General features: G+C 39.0%; 1 protein-coding gene across 5 annotated transcripts in view; it reads right to left on the bottom strand.

The window, feature by feature from the left end:
- Nucleotides 1-22704, bottom strand: part of Tbl1xr1 (TBL1X/Y related 1) — a 124565-nt gene that overhangs the window by 20677 nt on the left and 81184 nt on the right. For all 5 annotated transcript variants that reach the window (XM_075950872.1, XM_075950870.1, XM_075950871.1 and 2 more), the window contains 7 exons: nt 12477-12579; nt 4217-4362; nt 2663-2885; nt 1985-2117; nt 1477-1618; nt 999-1062; nt 811-908 (listed from right to left, as the gene is read on the bottom strand). In XM_075950872.1, coding sequence (XP_075806987.1) covers nt 811-908; nt 999-1062; nt 1477-1618; nt 1985-2117; nt 2663-2885; nt 4217-4362; nt 12477-12534 — 864 coding nt within the window. In that variant the 5' untranslated portion in view covers nt 12535-12579. The remainder of the gene's footprint in view (nt 1-810; nt 909-998; nt 1063-1476; nt 1619-1984; nt 2118-2662; nt 2886-4216; nt 4363-12476; nt 12580-22704) is intronic.

Here is a 22704-nt window from a genome sequence, read left to right as displayed (position 1 = left end):
TCATCAACTTACTGCCAATAACAATTATTGTTTATCAACAAACTATCTGATACTATGCTAGGCTGCTTAATAGATTTACAGCTTTGAACTTATTATGAACTTATTAGGTTACAGTGAAACGACCTAGTTCGAAATACTGAAACATTTCTCCTTCTTCAAAAGCTCACATGTACAAAAAAGAAAAAAAATGGCTGCTTACATTTTTGATACCACTTAAGGTAGGTCCTGAAGCTGCCGGTGAGAGAGACAAGTACTGGCTCTTCTTCTCCCTCCCCAAATTCCTTTGTTAAAATCACTCACTAGAACTGAGTCTCAGGCAGTTTATGTCCCCACCCACAACACCATCCAATTGATAATAACTGAATCAAAAAAAATCTTAAACCTTTGCTTATTGAGGGAAGTGTGGTAGAGAGGGACTGAAGAAGAGAGAAGCCAGTGCCAACCAGTCTCTGTTCACTTCCTGGAGCTAGGGAGGAAGTGCTTCAATAAGCACAGGAGGACACAGATGGTCCACTGAGTCTCCCCAAATCTATGGTCACCACTGAGATAAACTGGGAAAGCACAAAGAGCTTAATGATGACATTTCATTAGGTTCAAATCCCAGCAAAAATGAAGAGTGATCATTATCAACAAATGATATCGTGAATAGATTTAAGAAAACAAGCAGATGAGAAATTATTTCTATTACTGCCATAAATTCATACTGGAAAAAACAGAAGTCTATTTAAGTGATCATCAAGAAAGAAAGAAAAATTACTTTCAAATAGTGTCCTTACAGTCCTTACAGAGCTTAGCTAAATGTTCATTTACCTTATCTACGCCAGCACTTAGGATGAAATTTCCTTTCTTATTCCATTTTAATGCAAATATAGGGCCTTTATGCTGCCCCAAGGTGCTGGCAAGATTACCTAAAGTTAAAAAAAAAAAAAAAAAAAAACCTTTAAAATTACTTCAAACTTTGTAACTTAGAACATCAATACATTTAGAAAAATACGTACCATCTTTAGTCCATATTCTGGCAAATCCATCGTATGACCCAGTTGCTAGAAGTGTACCTTCACTCTGTCATAGGATACATGTTGTTCATTACACAATTAAGACCAATTAATTACTATGAACATGTCCCAGGCACACTAGACCCTTATTTATGTTTAAGTGCCAACATAGGCCAGCAAAACACCCTTCCCTGATGGAGCCAGTGTTCATCTGGTGTCACCGCTGTGGAGCAGGATCGACAAGATCCCACTCAGAACACTTCACAGACGCCCGCGAATGGGAATGGTGGCAGGTAGTAGACTAGAAGGACATCAAAATGATACCGCAAAAATGCTTTTTTAAGAAGTAACAAGTAAAATCTTCCAAAATATCTTTAATTGTGATTAGGACTTTGGGAACATGGAGACAAGTTGACCATATACTATCAAATCATCAGATGCCGTCATTCACAGACTATTTAGGCAAGCAGAGAGCACTTACATTCCAATCTAGAGAAGTGACATCCTTGTTGCTAGGAACATCCTGTCCGCCTTCCCGTATGCAATGTCGAAGGACCAGCTGTGTGGGACCGCTCGTGCTGTTCTCACTAAGATTCCATATTCTTGCTGTGGAGTCTCCAGACCTTCAAAGTCCAAAAATGGGTTTAAGGTCTCATGATAATCTCATGCATTCCAGAATTCAAGCCACACATTTATCATCTGAATAAGAAGCAGACTACCAGGCATAAGCATTTCTAATATATTTTTTTTATTCTATAATTATAGAGCTCCTATCAAGTAATCCTAAACTTACTTCACAAAGAAATACTACTTTCTAAGGCAACATGACATAAGCAAGCAACAAGTGTCTGGAAAGTGCAGTCCATTCAGTAACATGGCCTTAAATGGTAGTGTAGAGCTGGGTATGGTGACTCGAGGGTCAACAGTTCAAAACTGTTCTAAAACCAAACAAAACACCCAACATCTAGAAGCTCTTTTGAAAAACTTACCCTGATGCCAGGAGATCACTAACAGGGTTCCAGGCACAGATGAAAACTTCAGATTCATGGCCCCGTAGCACAACTGCTTTATTGGGAGGGATTTCAACATCCCCATCTACCTCCATCATATCAGTATGATTATCTGCATCATGAGAAGCAAAGTCTGTCAGAGGGAATCACATTTCTGCGAAGTATGAGTGTGCTAGTTTTAACCAAGGCAGTGTCTATGTACACAGAAGTGGATATGAAGGTGGCCAGGGCGAAGGAGTGAAAGGGGAGCGAGCCTTGGCAAGGCTGAAATGATAATGTGGCTGAATTAAAGTCTATCACAATACTATTCTGAGTTTCTGCCAGCAGGGGTTGCTGATATCGTTCATATAACATGAGAGTCATCTTTACTCCTCAATGTCAGAATCTTACTGTATGTTTAACAGAGAATATTACAGACTTTATTTAGAATAAGATGCAGATTCAAAATTCATTTAAGAGTAGAAGGGGTTCAGAAACATCTAAAAAGGAAATTACAGTGAATTTAGCTTTTTGAATCCTCAGGTATAAAATCTGAGCTGTTTTGTCTGACGTAAGTTGGGGATAGAAGTAAACACTAGGTATCACTTCAGCTCTAAGGATGGGACATTCTTGTATGGCACAGTATTTTCTGAGAGTGTCTAAACATTCTTAGCTCACTTGTGATGGTGTGTGCTCCATTCTCCTCCCCATTTGCTGTATTCTCTCCATTTTTTGCAGATCCTTGTTGGTTAGTGGCTGCGGCAGCAGCTGCAGCAGCGGCTGCATGTTGCTGTGCAAGTTTGTCTCTGTAGGCTTGTTGTCTTGTTTGGACAACATCGGGCATGACAGCATCGATCAGGGACAGAGACTCAATAGGTCGACCATCAAATAAGGTGCCATCCTGAGGGTGGAAAACCAAGAAAGAAAAATAAGATGTAGCTTTGAGAGTGACATGCACTCCACTAACAGGGCTTCATTCTGAGGAAAACCTGGTAATTTTCTCAACTTGAACAGCAAGGGAAGGAATAAGAATGATACTGCCAAGAGGCAGACACAAACAGCCATCTACTCTTCATTCAGGTCCTGCTAAACTTCACACAAAGATAACTAATACAAGAAGCCATTCGTAAAAGCTTAACCAAATGATGAAATGCAAATACATAAAATTCAGGTAAAGAAGGCTGCTAGTAAAAAACATCAACCAGTGAGACTAGGTCATACAACCAAGCAACATCTCCATCAGTACTCTGAATTCAGGCCTTGGCATAAGTAAGTGCACCTATACTGAACCGAGACAGATCTTTTTCTTGCTCGTTTTCTTTAAACTTTACAGGGTAACAATCACATCACATGATCTAGATGTGTGTGATATACAAACTTGCCATTTGGTATAAGTCTAGAGCACCTGTGGCAAAGTGGGAGGTACTATCCTTGAGGGTACCAACAGGCACAGGGCCTGCTAACAGCTAAACTCCTTCCACTTACTTTGAGGTTTAGGGGGGGGGGGGGACATTTTCAGCTCTCAAGTAAAAAATAAGGGGAATTCTTTAACATGTTCTAAGTCCTGAACATTAAACTTTCTAGCTAGAGCAAAATTCTGTAGACTTCCAGGGAAGATCAGGCAGTGTGTCCTTTGAAGACTGTAAGATCCCTGTCACAGAACCTCATGTTCCCAGCATCCAAATACAGTCCAAAGTGAATGAGTTTGGCTGTGTCATACAAAGCTGATTTACAGAATCAGGAAGCAGATAAGATTATCTCAGGCACCAGTAGCATGCCAACACCTGAAAGAAACACACTACTTACACATGACCTCAGACATACAGTTATGAGCATCACGAGTTGGCATCAATTACAAGTAATTGGCTTTCATGAGGGTACATAAAACTAAAAATGTTTTTTCAACTAGCTGCCACCAATTTGCTCCCAGTACTATATAGTAAAATTCCTTATGTGTTAAAAATTATTTCTTCGTGCTTAAAGCACTCGTGTGTGTGCGCGCACACACACACACAGCTCCCATCACTGCCCCCTTCACAAAAGGAATAATCTAGAGACCTTGGCCACTGGGTAGAAGCCCACAAACACAGCTGCAGCAACATAATGGGTACATTAAGAGTACCTCAATCTGTCTGAAGCCATTAACATCAAGGTTAGATACTGAATAAACAAACACACATTTAAGAATCAGAAATCAGAATCAGTGTATGAAATGAAACTCATCTGTCTTACCTCATTTATGCTAACTTCTGCCTCTACATACTGTAGGCCTTTCTGGATGATAGAGATCAATGCGGCAGGTGGGACAAGGGCACCATTTATATTGGACTGACTTATATGGCTCTCTATACCAAAGGTAAATGCGGAATGAGAAAATCCTAAAAGCAAAAGAAAAGATGTGAGGATCTGCTTTTCTAGTAACTTCATATTAAATTACAAATGTAACAAACTCTGTAAACTTTCATAATCACATATCATCACTTGAAACTAAATGGACAGCCAAAGTAAAATATATGATTTTAAACAAAACTCAATGTACTGTTATTAAGTTAATGAAATCTACTGGCTTACATGGCCTTAGTTTTTCTAAACAAAAGGAATACAGCTTTCCTCAAGAAAATGCAACACATGCAAACACCGAAAACCCTTGATAAACAACACACCTCAACTGCCTTTAGAAGACAAACTGAAATCAAGATATATGTAGCAGGTCTTCTGTGGTTATATTTGAAATTTTAGATACAAACTGTCAAAAACCGTCAATGTTTTGTGGCTTTTAAAAAAGACTTAGTTAATAAAAATACAAGCTATAAAACAATAAAAACAAAGCGAAATTATAAGAGACTTGGGCTGAAGATGTGGTTCAGTTAGCAATGCTCGCACAGTATGCTTCACATCAAGTCCTGGGCTCCAGCCAACTGTGCAGTGGTGCACACTTGAACTGCCAGCAGGCACAAGGCAGAGGCAGGGAGATCAGAGTTCAAGGTCATCTTTGGCTATGTAATGAGCTAGAGACAAACCTGGGATATATGGGACAGTTTCCAAAAGAAATAAAAAGTCAAACACTTAAATTTTTATTTTATTTTAAAACATCATTATTTTTATATATCTACTGACTGTTTAAAAAAATACTAATTTACCATTTAGTAACAACTCATCTAAACCAGTGCTTTTAAGAAAAGAGCTACGAAATGAAAATTCAGTCTAAGTCTCCTTTAACAATTAGTCCCAGCACCCAGGAAACATAGACAGAGGTACATTACAGAACATATTCCAGGACACCCAGGGGCTCGCTGCACTAAAAGGCCATTCAAAACATTAAATAACTTAAAAAAAATACTTAAAAACATGAAACTCACATAGCCAATATCTTTACATTAGTCTCATATTTTAGTGAAAATCTAGTACAGTGAGCAAAGTGAAGTTCCAGTAATGCAGAGTGGTTGCTCTCTGTGAAATCCCATCGCAGCTTACCAAGTCTTAAATGCTGTGCACTTCCTAACAGCAAAGCCCTCACTCCTGCCAGGCATTCCTATCCTATGGTCCACACTGGGGGAGGGGACATGGTTTTAACCTCATCTGAGGTCATGAAGGTGGCGGAGGCAAATGTGGCTGTGAGATACGGGAGGAAGACACTTTTCTGAAGTATGCTTCAAGAATCCCAAGTTCCTAAATCAGGAAAGTAGGTTCCAGATCACTAGCAGAAAAGGGCAAGACTAAGTCCAGGAGGCATTAGGAGAGATTCCTGGAGATGAGGCAATGAAGTTGGAGACTGGAGATTTCTGTGTATATAACATGGCAGTCCCCAAATAAGTTCTTCAACAAACCAAAAATGGGGTGGGGACAGCCACCTGAGAAGATTTTGAAATAGAAGACGCCATTATGGAAAGTACATTAGATCTTTATTACATTATATTATGAACTCAGGCTGGGAAACAGTCACAGGACACAGTAAAGAATCAAATCCATTCTGCATTCTAATTCTTTTGAAAAGTCAAAATATGTCATCAAGATTACACTTGAGAGAGTCACCATCACTGCTCAGTTGTTCCTCAGGGCTGAGAAAAGGGACAGCACATTATGAAACACCAGGGCACCTTACTAGTTTTACTGCCAGAACTGCAAGGTGGTTATATGCATTTGAGATCATAAACTGAGTAAAACTTGTTTTCTCTACATCCTCATTGAATATAACATTACTGAGAACTACCAGATTCTAGACCCTATCCAACTTCCTTCCAGTAGCAGACACAACTGTGGTTTTTTTTTTATAGGTTGTATCAGTTTTATATTATAGGTAAGAAGATCAAGACAGTATACATAAAAACTCAATGGTAAAGTTAAATTTACAGCTGACTTCCTATCCTGGATTGCAGATTTTAGTACACAATATTTAAGTGGAGTATGAATAGCATTTGTTTCTCCAGTTCTGGAGAAAGGCTCATGGACATCTCCAGCCACCGCAAATGTGCTCCAAATGATCTCAAGAAGTAAGAGGACAACTCAGAGCAAGTATTGGGTGGCTCTCTTCTCCACCCTGCTACTCCCAGGGAAGGCCCATGGGTGCACATCCGATTAGACATTCATTGGAATGGCGTCTCTAGTTCTACTCATTTCCTGGCACCACGAGGTCAGTACACTAAAAACTCCCCCTTCTCCTTCAGCTTTTCATGTTCAACCATCAAATCAAACTATCCTTCCTGTGCATTCTTGAGACTCTCTCTGCACCTGTCCTAGGACCTCACCCTCTTCTTTGGGCTGCCCCTGCCCTAAACCTGCTCTTCTCTCCTTCCTCCAACTAGCTAAATAATCATCTTCAAACTGTCAGCATCACTTCATAACCCCTCTTAGTAATCTCCTTGGCCATCATAATAAAGACTTGCATAGCACAGACAACTATTTCTCCGCAGCTCCATCTCCCCTATGCCACTAAGAAGCCCCACTCACAGTGCACACATTAAGTCTACAAAACAACATCCAACATCTCTCCACCATGCTCCACTACCCCTGATGGTATTCTTCTCCTTTATCTATCAGTTTCTCCTGCGCTTTACAAATTATACAAACCAAACCGCCTACACAGACTATTCCATGTAGACACCGAGAAAAAAGTTTAAACACAGTAATCCTTTAAATCTGGGAACTAGTAAGTTACCTATTTAATCAACTGTTAAATCAGAATGCTACTCCACCATTTTGGCATATGTAAAAATCTGTCATTCCAGAAAAACCATAGTCTTTGTTAAAAGACAACTAAAGCTTGAACCAGGTTTATGCTCCCCTTAAATTCCCACTCATTTGATGAAAATGTTCTTTTTCAGGGACAACCTTAGATTTATGTAGGAGCAAATGAATTTGCTTAAATCTGCAAACTGGTGAAATCTGGCTTATTAAAATCAGCAGCCTTTCTTTTTACAGGCAAAAGTGAGTCTGACAGAAGCAGCACCCCATGATGTATGCTAAGGTAACAAAAAGTAGGAGGCAGAGGAGCTTCTCAAGAGGGCTGAGGTAGAAACCAAGAAGTCAAATGTCAAAGTTTGTCATAGGAACAAACAGTGGCAGGGTGTGTATGTGTGTACCTCAATTACATAGGCAATCATACAGCTACTGTTTTTCTACACTGCTTAGCTAAGCAAGTGCCTTCTAGGGACAAGTTGGGCTTTAAGAGGGGACTGAGCTCTCCAGAGCCTGGCAACTCCACTTTGCAAGTATAAAAGATGAGTTTTTGAAAAAAGGGAAAAAATGGTTCTTGAATATATATAGTGCACGTGGATAAGCAAGCAAACTACCTTTTCCCCTTTTAAAGCAAAGCTTAAATGAACACAGCAGTGTCCTAGGAGGGAGATGAAGCTGATTACTCAAGGTCCTGTTTAAGCTCTATGCCAGTACTGCTCAGAAATTGTATCCCGTTCATATTACCCATACCCCTTTAGCTGCGCCTTCTAGACCCACCTTTTGGAAAGGACAGTGTCGCGGTTTCAACAGAGAATGTTCAACTCTGCATAGCTACAAAGATCACTCACGCACAAGATGGGCAGTTTTGTGCCCTAAATTTTGCTTTTAAAAATTAAGTTCAGGACTGAGAAGCTTGATGCTAGAACGTTTTTACAGAAGGGCCTAGCTTGTGTAAGACCACGCCCTTAAATAGACAAAACAAGCCCACTAACTAGTTTAGAGTTTATAAGACTATATTAGAGTCTCTGAACTATTTAGCCAGGACCACAACATTGAATCTGGGAGTCATTCATGCCTCAGCCCGACACCTTGCTTTTCATAATGCTCACTCTTGTAAAGACTCTTGGATGTCTGTATATATGACTTTGGCCATGTGTGGTTTTTTTCCCTTCAAAAGATACACATGTGTACATGTGTGTGCATGTTGAGAGAGGGGGAGAGGGAGAGAGAGAGAAAGAGAGGGGGGAGGGAAGGAGAGAGGAGGGAGGGAAGAAGGGAGGGAGAGAATTTTTAAAGTATGTCCTTATGACCATCACACTATTTGCCAAAGAACCATGCAAAGACATAAAGCCACAAATGATACATGCTTCTTTATACTTGTGTCACACTGTGTCAAAAGTAACAATAAAACACAAAGAAGAAGAAAAATGATAAGATTAAGAATGAGCAAGTACTCTGGCAACTTTTCCATATAAAATGGTCATTCCGCTTATAAAAATAAGAAAAACTGATTTGAAAGTATAAAAGTCCTTTAATTAGGTCAACCCTAATTTTTATTTTATTATACACTTTATTATAAAGAAACACAAATGCTAACCTACACTTCTGTAGCTAGTCATCTTCTCATTAAAAAAAAAAGACAAAAAAAAAAAAAAAACACTGGGAAAACTGAGGCTGGACACAGCCTGGGTTTCCTGTCCTAGTCTCAAGCACAGAGGTGAATTACTGATTGCCAGTTTAACCTGAGAAGTGAGGTTTGATTGGGGTAATGAAGGTTCATATCTAGTCACCTGTACATGAGTCAAAGGAAACCGCACTGTCGCTTGGTTTCTGACATTTGGTTAGCACTACTCAGGTTAACAGAAAACTACCAGAGAAGAGAAATGAGTGACTTGTGACTAGGGTACAGACACTCAATGCTCAACACCTTCTCCTTGTACTGTGCCTGAGTTAACACAGAGTTTGGAGAGGTGATCTTGTAACTGAAACACAGGCCCAGGACTTCAAGTCTGAAATGGCCACATGTGCTACTGACTGCGGATTCTGGAACATCTGCATTCCTGTAATGAGACTGTCTCTTGGGGATGAGATCCACACTTAAACAAATTCACTTATGGTATACAGCACCTGTTTCAGAAAATCTAGAGGTATTCTTTGTAATATTATAGCTGGTGTGGCCTGTATTTTAACTGAGACCTATTAACATGAGGTCAGATGAGGAATTTTCTACTTGCCCTAAAATAGTTATTACTTGATAGTGGATTCTGAAGCACTCTGGATTTCAGATTTCTGGATTACAGGGGCCCACTTTCTATATCACTTGGATAAGCACTGTATCACAAAGTGCTATGGCCCACACCTAGGAGTTACAAGTGAGAGGTGAAGTACAAGAGTGGCATCGAGACTCTCAGTTCTATGACTTTCCAACATCTTAACCAGTGATTTCATAGCTTTAGTAGTAGTAAGTGCATTTTGATTTTTGCAGTTTCTACTTAGTCAATCCTAAGATTCATCCGTTTCATGCTTTTAAGTGCTACGTTCACTATGTTGCAGAGCTCCTGAATATGTCAAATCTGTGGAGTTCTCCAATCAGACATGCAAAGAGAACAAAATGAAATTTTATCTTGCCCCCCCCCATCCAAGACAGTATTTCTCTGCGTAGCCCTGGCTGTCCTAGAACTCACTCTGAAGACCAGGTTGGCTTCAAACTCCTGAGTGCTGGGTTTAACGGTGTGTGCTATCACTATCTAGCTGAAATTTTATCTTCTTAGACAAAGTAGATAGAAGAACAAATACCAGAAAGGTCACAAGAAATTACCAGGGAAAATATTTAACATTCCCACCCAAAAAATAAAACTGAATGTAGGTGGAGTGGTAGGAAATATCCAAACCAGGTTAGCTTTAGTCAACATTATGCCTGGCTTAAACGCCATGACTCATCATGGACCACTGGGTAGCTAATGCATAGGGCGGTCAGGGAAGTCAACAAGGTAAACAAATCCACACCCGAGGCAAACACTAACTAGAGGAGGAACACTGATTCAAGTCAACCCTTACTTACCTGTAACAAATACTTCACATTTTTAAAGTTATCTCAAAAGGAAGAAGAAATTACTTCCTAATAGGTATATGCTGTACTGGTTTGGCATCCTAAAAACGCTGAATGGTGGGGACCCCAGCAACTTTCTTATCACAAACTTAACTGAGACAATATTGAGAAGTATGAAGTAAAAATACTTAATAAAAGTCCAATGATAAAAAACACTTTTGTCTTCATCTTGACAAGTCAGGGACAGGCAATTTGAAAAGGCAGGCCCAACTGAATATTTAAAGCTATCACAATGCCATTTCTTTCAACAAGCAACCCACCTCTGAATTTAGTCATCTGGAAGCAAATCATGTTTTCTAGTGTTAATAGTATAAAACATTTTAAGACTAAAAATAGCTTCATTTCTTCTAGATATGAATGTAACAGCCTAGTTAACATTAAAAACGGTATTCGGGGAAACAGATGTTACACGTTCTTACTGAAAAATGTCACTTCTTGCTGTGGGACAATGGTCTGTACCGTCACTTGTATTTTAATAAAATGCTGATTGGCCTGTAGCCAGGCAGGAAGTATAGGTGGGGCAACAAGAACAGGAGAATTCTGGAAAGAGGAAAGAGTCTGCAGTCCGTCACCTAGATGCAGGGTCTCAGATGCCTCGCTGATGAAGGTACCAAGCCATGTGGCTAATGCAGACAAGAATAATGAGGTAATTTAAGATGTAAGAATTAATTAATAAGAAGCCTGAGCTACTAAGCCAACCAGTTTATAATTAATGTAGACCTCTGGGTATTTGTTTGGGACTGAACGGCTGCGGGACCAGGCGGGACAGAAACCCCTGTCAATAACTTCTAAGCCAATTATTTATCAAAACAGAACCATAGCTTCCTAAGGCTTTTCTTGCCTGAGAGCCAGAACGAGACACTTTAGTCCAGTCATTTCACACATGAGTTCTCTAAGATTATCTGTCATGGTCTCCTTTCTCTCCATCTCCCGGGCTTACTTACTTCATAGGGGACACAATAAGGAGTAAGAAGGCTTTTTGTTGTGTGTATTATTAGATATTTCAAGAGAAAAAGTTATCACTCAAACAACATATCATATTGTTTAAAAATTTGGCTGTTATGAGCACCCCTAAAGTCAATGGTGCAATACAACTGAATGACCACAATCATATAACGCTAGATGGCAGAACCAAGGTTGAACTCTCTAGACAAAAGTTAAGTGCCCAGTTTTACAGTCAATGAAGTTTGTTGTGGCTGGGATTCTAGGTTCCAATGGTTTGGCCTAAACAGTTGCCTTTCCAATACACCAAATGAGACTTTTATAACAAATCCCCATTCATCAGTCCCTCACACTGTTTTCTGTCTGCTTATCCAAAGATTTCAAAACTTTGGCTTGACAGACAGTCATATTCAAGAGTAGAAACCCTTCCCATGGCATAGTGTTATATAACTAGCAAACATTTTTCACAGCCTTCGCTTCAAACAGTCATGAGGGCCAATATTTTGTCACTTGATTCATCATCTTAAACAGTCTCTGGAAATCTCCTTCTCAGTTTAAACAAATCCCAAGCTTCCTAATAGGTTATTCTCTATGGGGTGGTTACTCTGAGCTCTTTCCCTCCCTGCTCTTTTTCATCAGACATCATATTCTTAGCTACTCAGAAAGGAAGAGTGGTAATTTCTTTACCTACTCCAGCAACATTTCCACTCATAGTTTTGATTCTACCTTATGATTAGATATCTTTATGTAGAGAACTTGGATCATTTCAACATTAATTATAAACCACATTCAATGATCTATATTAATAACTATACCAATACATCAATCAGAATTCAGGTCAAAATATATTTAATAAATTGAGATTAATACTTAAGAAAATATTCTAAAAATATTAATTTAGCTTTTAAGAGTCTAACAATAAGTAGGAAAATTAACTGTGCATATGCAATATATATTACCAAGCAGATGGTATATGAGTTTTTCTAAACATATGCCATGCCACTTCATAACACCTTAGTTATTAAAAATGATCTCTGAACATCAAAAGACAAACTGCTAGTTACATTTGCCTGAGATGATCCCAACATATTTGAAAGAGTCAGAGAGTTAAACCATGCAGCAAACACAGCTTTAAACGGGAAGTCCAGACATCAAGAAGCAAACAAAGCTCAACAATTTGGACTGGTACAAATTTCAAATGCATAAAAACATTATTTTGAGAATAGTAAAAGAATTTGAGGCTTATTACTGTACAGAAGTACTCACCTGACTCTTGCAAGTACCTATATACCAAGAAGTTGACCTCATCACTGCTTATACTCATCTTTATTCCCACTTAAACCATGAGGTCACAACACAGGATATAACCCTAAAAATAAAACAAAGTTAATTATTGTCTCAGTAAAGTTTTATTAAAACAAAATGTAAACATTTGTTAAACAAGGTTCTTCATTGTCTTGCAATATTAACATAGTTATTTCCACTGACAGTAAAAGGATTTACACAATCAAAGCGTAACTAGTGTTATTTTTCTATAAGATAACATCCTGTCAAGAAAAAAAGGATTCACAAGGCCTTCAACATTACATGTAATATAAAATTTACTCTTTTTAAGTCTCCTTAACTAGAAAAAAAAAAGAAAAGAAAGAAAGACTTAAGATTCAAGATAATCAGCCACTGAACACAGGCACAGTTTTATAGCAGTCAGCAAGGAGGCGCTCGGCTGTTTCCTCTGACTCTGTCATGTCTACACACCCAGCAGACTTGCTCTCTACACCCCAGAATCTCTTAACATGATACTCGAGTCTGAAGATCTGGGTATGTGTAAAAGCAGGAAACTGGAACACCACGTTCTCTTACTAGGTAGGGTTGGGTAGGGCAAGAAGGACACTATGACATGACTTAAGTATATAGAATCATGAATCTATTCTCACAATTTAAGAAGTGGTCAGAAAACGTCTCATAAGAGCCAATCAATAAGTAGCTGAGGTTCTGTCAGCCATATCGTCTGTCACAACTACTTGGTGTTACCATGCAGTGCAAAAACAGTAAATACAAATGAACATGGCTGTGTTCCAATAAAACTTTATTTGTGGATACTGAAGCTTATATTTTACAATAACAGTGTTAAATTATATTAGTCTTCTTCCCCACCCCCAAGAACACTTTTAAAAGTGAAAGCAAAACAAAAAGAACAAAACAAAACCTCTCTTTGAGAGAGGTGGTTGGGTAGATTTGACCCATTGTGTACTAATCTGATTCAAAAATCTATACTGGCACTTACACAGAATAAAGACACATCAAACACGTGGGCTTGTGCTAACTGTCCTGTTACATTGTGGCTCTTGTGTATACATGGCCCTTGCCTATCACACTGGGTAGATGTGGATGCGGGAAGGGACCTTCTGGCAGATATGTTCCAGAATCAACTGCACCATGACCATCCTGATTCATAGAGAGAAGTGCCAATGTTCTCCTTGGTTGAGGAGAACTAAATTTCCACTTCCTTGTGGTACTGTGTGTGGATTAGATGTGCTAACAAAAGCAGTACTGAAAAGGCTGAGGCACTCACGTAGAAGTGAACTTGCTGAAGGCTACCTGAACTACAAGCAAGCCTCGGAGCTCTGACAAACACAACAAGGTTATGGCCACATCCTACAACTTTCCTGGTTTGTGGGAGAAAAATCACTTTTTTTTTGCGAATACTCATTGCAACTTGGATAACACTAAGTGCACACAAATTAGGCAGCGTGCCTAACGAAGTAAAGGATGTGAAATACGGGTGCTTCACAGGAGCCATGGATGGCACAGTGTGGAAGATCTAGTTCTTGAATTCCACTCTTGAGTACAGCTAATTACCTTTGTGACCATGGCATACATACTTCTTCCCATTAGTTTGGAATAGTAAGAAAAATGAAAGGGGGGGGGGATTTCCATTTACAGAGGACTTGCTAGACAATAGGTAAAGAACCTGGTTAAATACACACTGATTTTCCTTTTCAGTATTATCTTCCTCATTTCAATGTGGCAAGATTCACATATAAGAAAACTATTCCTATGGACAAGGCAATGTACTCAAAACACGTAAATACTAATTTCTGATGACACAGTGTACCAGTGGGAGAAGCCTAGCACTAGGTCTCTCTGCTAATCCAAGTCTTTACCCATGTCACCAACCTGTGCGAACAGTTTACACACAACACTATCTTAACAAATGGCATCATATCCTCAAAGGCAACCAGAACATGTCATACACAGGCAATAAAATCCCTCCTGAACAAGACCTCAGAAATACACAACAGCATCTTCTACTAGCACAATCCTGACTGGGGAGTGAACTCTCAAAGGCATCATTCATCTGTGGCCATGTTGCTCACTAGGGCCACATGAAGTGCTCTGTCAAGCTGACTTTGTGAAACCAAGATATGCTGTGATAACAGCACCTCCTTAACATGGTGGAGTCATTATACCTTTCAACTCCAAACACCAAGTAGTGTAAGTAGGAACAATAGTCTGTGTACAAGCACACAGGAAGTGACCCACCTTGGATGTAACTCTAATGGAGACATGGTCTTTCTAGGTCTCTAAGTTCACATAAAGATATGTGGGTCTTACTTGGCTGGTTCCCTTCTAAGAGACACACTAGGGATACATGGGCAAAGAAGAGCCTCAGAAGATACTGACTATAATGGTGCCTTGGCCTTAGATTACCCAGAATCCTGAGAAAAGGTTTCTTTTGGCGATTCAGTTAGTGGTATTAGCTCCAGCTAACGTAAAATTACTATAGTTTGGTTTTGTTGTCTAGGGGGGAAGGCTTAGCTGTGGTACCCTCACTGGTAACCATCTCATGAGCTCAAGTGAACTTGTATGTCAAGTCATTGGCACTACAGGGATGCGCCACCACATGTGGCTTTACACTGCAAAGTCTGAAACTTTGCGCAATCATTCTTTGATACCTATAGATTTAATATAGGAATAAACAGAGCTTACATCAGCCCTTCAGAACGAGACTCCATCTTTGAACATACCATGTCCTTTAGGATCACTCAAGAGCAACAGATAAACTCAGTACATTAGCACCTAGTATCTCCTGCCAACCAATACCCAACTCCCCCCTTAATAAAACAACAATGAACACTGGAACAGCACTGAAAGTCCTCTACTCTCAATTTCCCACTTCATTAAAAATAATGAAAACCTCACCAATAGTTAAAGTAATGCCAATTTGTGGACATAAAGTACTTGGAAGGAAGGAAAGCTTTAAGACAATTTTTACATCTTCTAAAGCATACTTTCAAAGACAAGTAATTTCTAGTGTTTTAAGACTAAATAATATCCTGCTTATGAAAGCCCATTTGTAAACTGTAAATCAAATAAAACATGAAGATCTTAATGGGATTAGACAACCTCAGAAAAAAAAGCCCTGAATGAAATGTATGCTTCGGTTGTTTGATAACTAATCAAAAATAAATTTAAACCCCAGTCTAACAAAATCAAATCAATTCTTTTTCCGCCCCCCCCCCCCCTTTTTTTTTGACACAGAGTCTATGTGGCCCTGGATGGCCTGAAACTCACTCAGAGATTCTCCTGCCTCTGCCTCCCAAATCCTGGGATTAAAGGTGTGACCCATCATGCTTGGCCAAATCAGTTAACTTCTTAAAGCATCACTAGCTAATAGTACATTTCCCTTTTCATGTGTATCAACACTGACTTGTGCCAGCAGTCTATCTAATCAAAACAACTCCCCAAGTTGGGAAGACAGCTCAGTAGTCAAAAGTACTTGCCACAGAAGCAGGAGGAGCACAGCCCAGATCCCCAGAGCCCATGTGAAAAGCTGGATACTGTAGCGTGAGTTCCTAAGCCAGCATTCACAGTATGAGATGTAAAGCAGAGACAGGAGCATCTCAGGCGCTGGCAGCAAACAGCAACATCGGTGGGGAGGATTCATCTTCCACATGCACACTATGGCACACTGTGCCTAATACACACAAGAGCATGTAAGAGCCATCTGGGGTATTTTAAGAAAAGAAGAAACCTGACCCCTAAATTAAGGATAAATGCTATCTAAACTGTATTTTCAATTGTAAAACTCTTCCTATGAAATACACAGTAAAATGAAAAAAAATCATTAAAAGAAAAGTCACTGGATCTACATCTCGTATTTTTCACAAGGCATATTTAATACTTTAAATATAATGCCCCAGTACAGATAAAGTACACTTGGCAAGATGTTCACTTAAACAAAAGGGTACTTTCTTTTTGTATTTATACTTAAATGTGTGGGTTTTTCTTTTTAAACAAGATAGTCACCACTGTTTGATACTAGAGAACACTACACTGAACTCCCAAATTAGCCATTTCAAAGGGTCTTAGCAATGTATCTAGAAAAACTTACAACCAGAATTTACAAGCCAACTGCATCAATTAACAATAACTATTCTTCTATTGAGAAGGCCTGTGGTAAACTACTTCAAAGTTCAGATGTCGTAACTTCCAAAACATAAAGAATCTTTACAGAAGTATCTAAAATCTCTTTGAAACAAAGAGTATACAGGAACACATTAACTAGGTGCTGAATAGCCGAGTAAACTCGAGTTCGGACACATACATGGGGAGCACTGAAGGGTGAGATCCAGTAGACAGAGAGCAGGTCACAAAATACAACTACAGGATTCAAAGTAAACAAACCACTTTTTTGCTGAGAAAGAATGCGAGAAAGTCCAGTAGGGGAAGCAAACTAGGATTAGCATAGAAAGCTCATGGGCATAGAAAACTAGTACAACCACCTCAAACGAAACCAATCCAATATATTGCTGCAGCTTCAGTCTTATAAGAAAGACTGAACACAGGCCACACTCTCTAAAGACTGATCAATCAACCGAAGAGCTGAGCACTGTGTTCTTAACTCACAAACTTCAGGAAGAGTAGAGAAAACCATGCTTTGGCCAAACCAAGATTATGATGATGTTTTTGAATCCATTTCCAGAATAAGGAGGTTAGCAAGCAAAACTAAGACTAATGAACCTTCAGTAAGTTGAGAAAAGTGTTCACACACTGTCGTCCTTAGAATCTGTGGAATAGAAGAAAGAGTGAAGATCTGTGCCTACCTGGTTAGCAAACAGTGGTAGATGGGGACTAAGTGTCCAGTGAAGTGCAAAGAGAAGACTAGTATAAAGAAGGAACCAGCATCAGCCCTGACAGACAATGGGAGCCTGTTAAGTCAAATGAAGAGTGTTTCAGCTACATTTGGTGTTTAGTAAGAGATATACAGATCTTGGAAAGTGGGGAAAAGCAATAAAGGTGACCGCACTTCCTCCAAGGTTTTCTGCTCTGAAAACAAGCAGGCAAACACACAAAACAAAAATCTACTCCATAATCCCCAGAAGTCATTTACTTAGAATCCTGCCAGGGACGTTATACAATCTCTACCTGCAACGAGAGGCAAGTGTCCTGTTGGAAGATGCGTCCTCCCCACTTCACAGCAAATGTTTCACTGTTACAGCTATTCGAGGTACTGACAGCTTCAAGTAAAGCATAATAAATACACAGAGTATACATGGCAAAATGGGATCAACTTCTAAAATTCAGTGCAGTATTGAATCTTAGGATGAGGTCTACAAAATTTTACAGCATCCTGAGGGCAAACTTCCTTTCAGACAATGCTACCTTTTCTCACAGAGTTGACATCTGCACAGACATTCCCTCGCAATGATGACCTTCCCATCTCACAGGTAGAAACACATGTTATGAATTTTCTATCATTATGCACGACAACAAAACCAAACAAAAAGATCTCCCTGGAGAATTAATTGCATTCATATTTTACCAATAGTGTGATCTATACCAAGTTCATGTAAGCCTCTGCTTCCGGGGCTGACCTGGCCGCACCCTTATTAGTTAGTTCACACTTAAAAACACAGAAGAATGGCTTTACAATGGGCATCTCACAGGTGTCTTTACAGATGGATAAGGTAAACTCATGCTTTCAAGAAAATACTAAATTTATTTTTTATTTAAATAGAAAAATGGGAAATGGCGTAAGAAGGTCAAAGCCTTTCTTTTTTGTTTAAACAGAAAAGGGTGAAATGGTGTTGGAGGGTCTTCTTTTTATCTTTTGCTTTCATTGGTTGAATAAAGAAAACTGCCTTGGCCTTTTGATAGGGCAGCCTTAGATGGGTGGGGTAGACAGAACAGAATGCTGGGAAGAAGGGAAATCTGGCAGACACCATGATTTTTAAGAAGTGCTTAGCATTTTAAGAAGTGCTCCTGGATAGTAAATTACAGATTCACAATAGGCCAGGCTGCGCAGTGCTCTGCATGGCACATTTGGCTGTAACTCAGATAAAAAGAGTTTAAGTGCTGCATGCTCATTCTCAGAGTTAAAGTGCTGAGTGCGGCTCCTACCTGGTGGCCCCAGAGCTAGCAGAAATGGTACGTCCACCATTTTGAAATTGGAGAGAGGTTGAGTCAACATCCAGAGCAGCTGCAAACTAGCTGCTTAGCATTTTAAAAGCTCTTCAAGACAGTAGAGAATTGAAGACAATGCAATAGGACAGATTCAGACATAAAAGACCTCTAAATGGGTCATAGTGTTAGGTAGACACATGTAGGCTTGGGAGAGAGAAGAAAAAGAATATAGAGAATAAAGTTAATGCTTAAAAAAAAGGGTAGAGTCTTTAAAGAGAGAGAATATAGATAACTAATGGGTTAAAAGAAAAAAAGGAAAATAAGTCATGTAAAAATGGACAATTCACAGAGAGCCTGGATTCTGTGCATTATTGTGTTTTGTTTGAATTTTTTGACTGCGAAGGAGCTGAATACAGAGAGACATTTCATTGTGTGCTCTGCTAAGCTGATCCAACATGTATATTATAAAGCTATCTTGACTTCAGAATTTGGGTATAAGGATATGATGCTTTGGAAAAGAGGTTCTTTTGTTTTCACAGAGGATGAGACCCTATGGATTGCTTCTACCCCAATATGGTATGATAGACCACACCCTCCTAAAAGGTTGCCATAAACACCCTTTAAAAATTACTTTGCTCAATTGTTGACTCAGAGAAACCTAGCAAACAGGATGCACCATGAAAGACGTGATTAACAGCACCCCCATTCAGCACGAAACAGTTTGGAGAGAAATAGCTGTGCTCATATTTCCAAATATTGTTTATAAATGTTCTTTTACATTTAAAGGGGGTATGATATAGATATGAATAATTCGCATTGATATGGATTTTGCTTTAGTGATATAAATTTAAGGTCAATCTTGTTATATGTATATATGTATATATATATATACACACACACATATATATATATATTTCTGATCTTGATTAAGGTATTCTGATTGTGTAGTTCATTTTAAAAATGTAATGTATAATTAGGAAATATAGGTTGTTAATGGATAATCATCAATAATAATCAAGCTTGTAGTCATGTTAGTTAGATTTTCTAGATATGTAGATATATTTCAGTTAGATAGGCATTCTTCATATCTTTCAAAGACTACAGAATACGGCCTTTAAAATGTTTTAATAACTTAGGGCTTTTCATGACAGTGAGACACATCTGTTCCTGGCAGCACCAATCTACTTGAAGAGGAAGATAGGCGTCGAAGAGGCTACTTATGGAGTTGGTTAGCCATTTGGGCAAGAAACTGCTCTTGCCTGGACTCTTGCATTAACTGGACACAAAGAAACCACAGAGAGAGGACTGCTGAACTTGCCTACAGGTGAGATGGTCTTTCGGGGTTCCTGACCAAGAGTCTGTGAGACATTCTGCAGGATACAGAAGAAAGTGACTGAACCAACTTTGAAATTTCCTGCTTCATGGAAAAGTCTGCTGGATACTATGGGCCTGTAGGCCAAAGATGGATGCCCCAACGGTATAGAAAAACTTTGGGTGACTGTCCAGGCAGCGAGATGTCTCTGTCATTTCTAGAGTTTTGGAAGTTGCTTACTTCTTGTTTACTTAGGTAATATTATATCCTTCTGGAGTCTTTGATGGAGTTAAAGAATAGATAGCTATTGTTATAAAAGATTAAATAGATCTAAATATTGTAACTGTAATTCTTGCTTAATAACTGTTTTGTTATATGTAATTTTACTATGTTAAAGTGAAAGCCTTTCTTTTTTGTTTAAACAGAAAAGGGGGAAATGGTGTAGGAGGTCTTTCTTTCTATGTGTTGCTTTCATTGTTTGAATAAAGAAAACCACCTTGGCCTTTTTGATAGGGCAGGCCTTAGGTGGGTGGAGTAGACAGAACAGAATGCTAGGAGAAAGAAGGCAGGCAGAGATAGCCCCCATGGAGCCAGCCGCCAGGTCAGACATGCTGAATCTTTCCCAGTAAGTCATGACCTCGTGGTGACATACAGATTATTAGAAATGAGTTGAATCAAGATGTGAGAGTTAGCCAATGAGAGGCTAGACATAATGGGCCAGGCAGTGTTTAAATGAATATAATTTGTGTGTTGTTATTTCGGGATATAAGCTAGCCAGGCGGTGGGACACAGCCTGTCGCTCCTCCATACTACATGTTGGCAAAGATTAAACTTAACCTTAAAATTAAAAGTTTTGAAATCTTGTTAACACTGTCCTCAGTTCGCTAATACCCCAATGCCTAATCTTAGTGAAGACCGTAGTAAATTAATGGCTCTGATATTTTGATACCATATCACAGGCTTGTGAAAGGTTTTCCCAACTTAATCAAATGACCAGTACAAAATTTACAAAATTATGAGAAATAGAGGTATGTTAAAAAGTTTGAGAAAGATCCAGGTGTGGTGGTATACATGATCAATCCAGGACTGAAAAGCAGAGGCAGTGGATCTGTGAATGTGAGGCTATCCTGGTCTAGACCGCTCTAGGGAGGCCAAGGCTGCATAGTGAGACCCTGTCTTGGGGTGGAGAGTGTGAAGGCTTAAGAAAAGCTGATATATTTTAACATGAAAGGGGGCAGAACACAGCCATTCAGAGCACTCTTCCAGAGAACCCAGCCTTAGACAGGGGAGGAGCTCCAGAGGATCAGATATGCTGGCCTCTTCAGGAACTACTCCCTCTCAACATACACGAATAATTAAAAATAACAAAAAAAAAAAATCAAAACATATACATTTCCCTGATATAATTTCAGAGCCAGTGTCACAGTGAACCCCGACAAAGAACTGTTCATCTGCTGAGACTGAATTTAGTAATAAAGAAGAAGATCAAGTTGATTCTAAAAATAAATTCTGGTTTCAATTTGGAAACTTTCCAGCTTTCTGCATAGCCAGGGCTCCCCATGTTTCAACTGCAGCAGTAATTCTTCACACCCAAATCCAGAGCAGATGTGAATGCGCAGCTGTGCATCAAGCCAGAGATTAAAGGATTTGCAAAAACATAAAACAATTGCCGATCTAAATACTTTTCTTGGAAAACACTTTTATTTCAAAAAACACATGATTTGTGTTACTATGTTACGCATGGAGTTTTATTAAAATGAGAATTATATTTTTACACTTTTAGCATCTGATATAGTAAATACCAATACAACATATAACCCACATCAAAGAAAAAATAAAAATCAGGAGTCCTCTGAGGTTACTAAATTAAGGCTATAACAGGACTGTGGACGCCTGAGGACTGCTGGTATAAAACTCCACTCCTGCCTAGCAATAGCAGTTATCATCTCTTTGTCAAAGTCAGTTTTCTGGGGAGAAGGGAAACTACCTCACTATCTCACATTAAGTCACAAGAATTATTCAGATTTTAACCTGACCTAAATCTTTCATTTATGCTCATGTGAGAATACACATTAGCTATCCCCCCAAATGTATTTAATAAAACAGATACTAATTTAAAAACCATAAATCAGTATGCAAAAGATCTTGTTTTAATTAAATATATGGCATTTAATTCTGAACTATCAGAAGTAAAAATAATTTTTTCTGAGGCCACACCTCTCTCTGTGTATGGAGCCCCCTACAGATATAACAATTGTTACATTGAAAATACTGAAAATGAGTGTTTAAAGTCATTATGCATTCCACAAATTTTACTGAGTTCCACATTATATACTTGTCATTGTCCTATACTAATACAGAGAATCATTACCATTAAAATAAATCGGGAGGTGAGAGAGACGGCTCAGCAATCAAAAGCACTTTTTACTCTTATAGGGAATCAGGATTCAATTTCAAGTAACCACTTGGCAACTTACAAACATCTATAATGGCAGTCCAAGGGGATCTGGCAACCTCCTCAGGGACCAGACAAGCACATGGTGCACTGCAAGCACTCATGCAAAACACTCATACATGTAAAATAAAAATAAATAAATCTGAGGTCAGTTGTACTGGCACACGCCTTGAATCCCAGCAATCAGCTAGCAGAGAGAGGCCAACTCTATGAGTTCAAGAGCAGTTTGGTCTACATAGTGAGTTCCAGGACAGCCAGGGCTATGTAGAGACCCTGTCACCAAATAAATAGATTAGGTACACAGACAGACAGACAGACAG

The sequence above is a fragment of the Microtus pennsylvanicus genome, chromosome 16, assembly GCF_037038515.1.
Source record: "Microtus pennsylvanicus isolate mMicPen1 chromosome 16, mMicPen1.hap1, whole genome shotgun sequence".
Classification (NCBI taxonomy): domain Eukaryota; kingdom Metazoa; phylum Chordata; class Mammalia; order Rodentia; family Cricetidae; genus Microtus; species Microtus pennsylvanicus.
The sequence above is the reverse complement of the archived record's forward strand: the minus strand, read 5'-3'. Positions and strand labels throughout refer to the sequence as shown.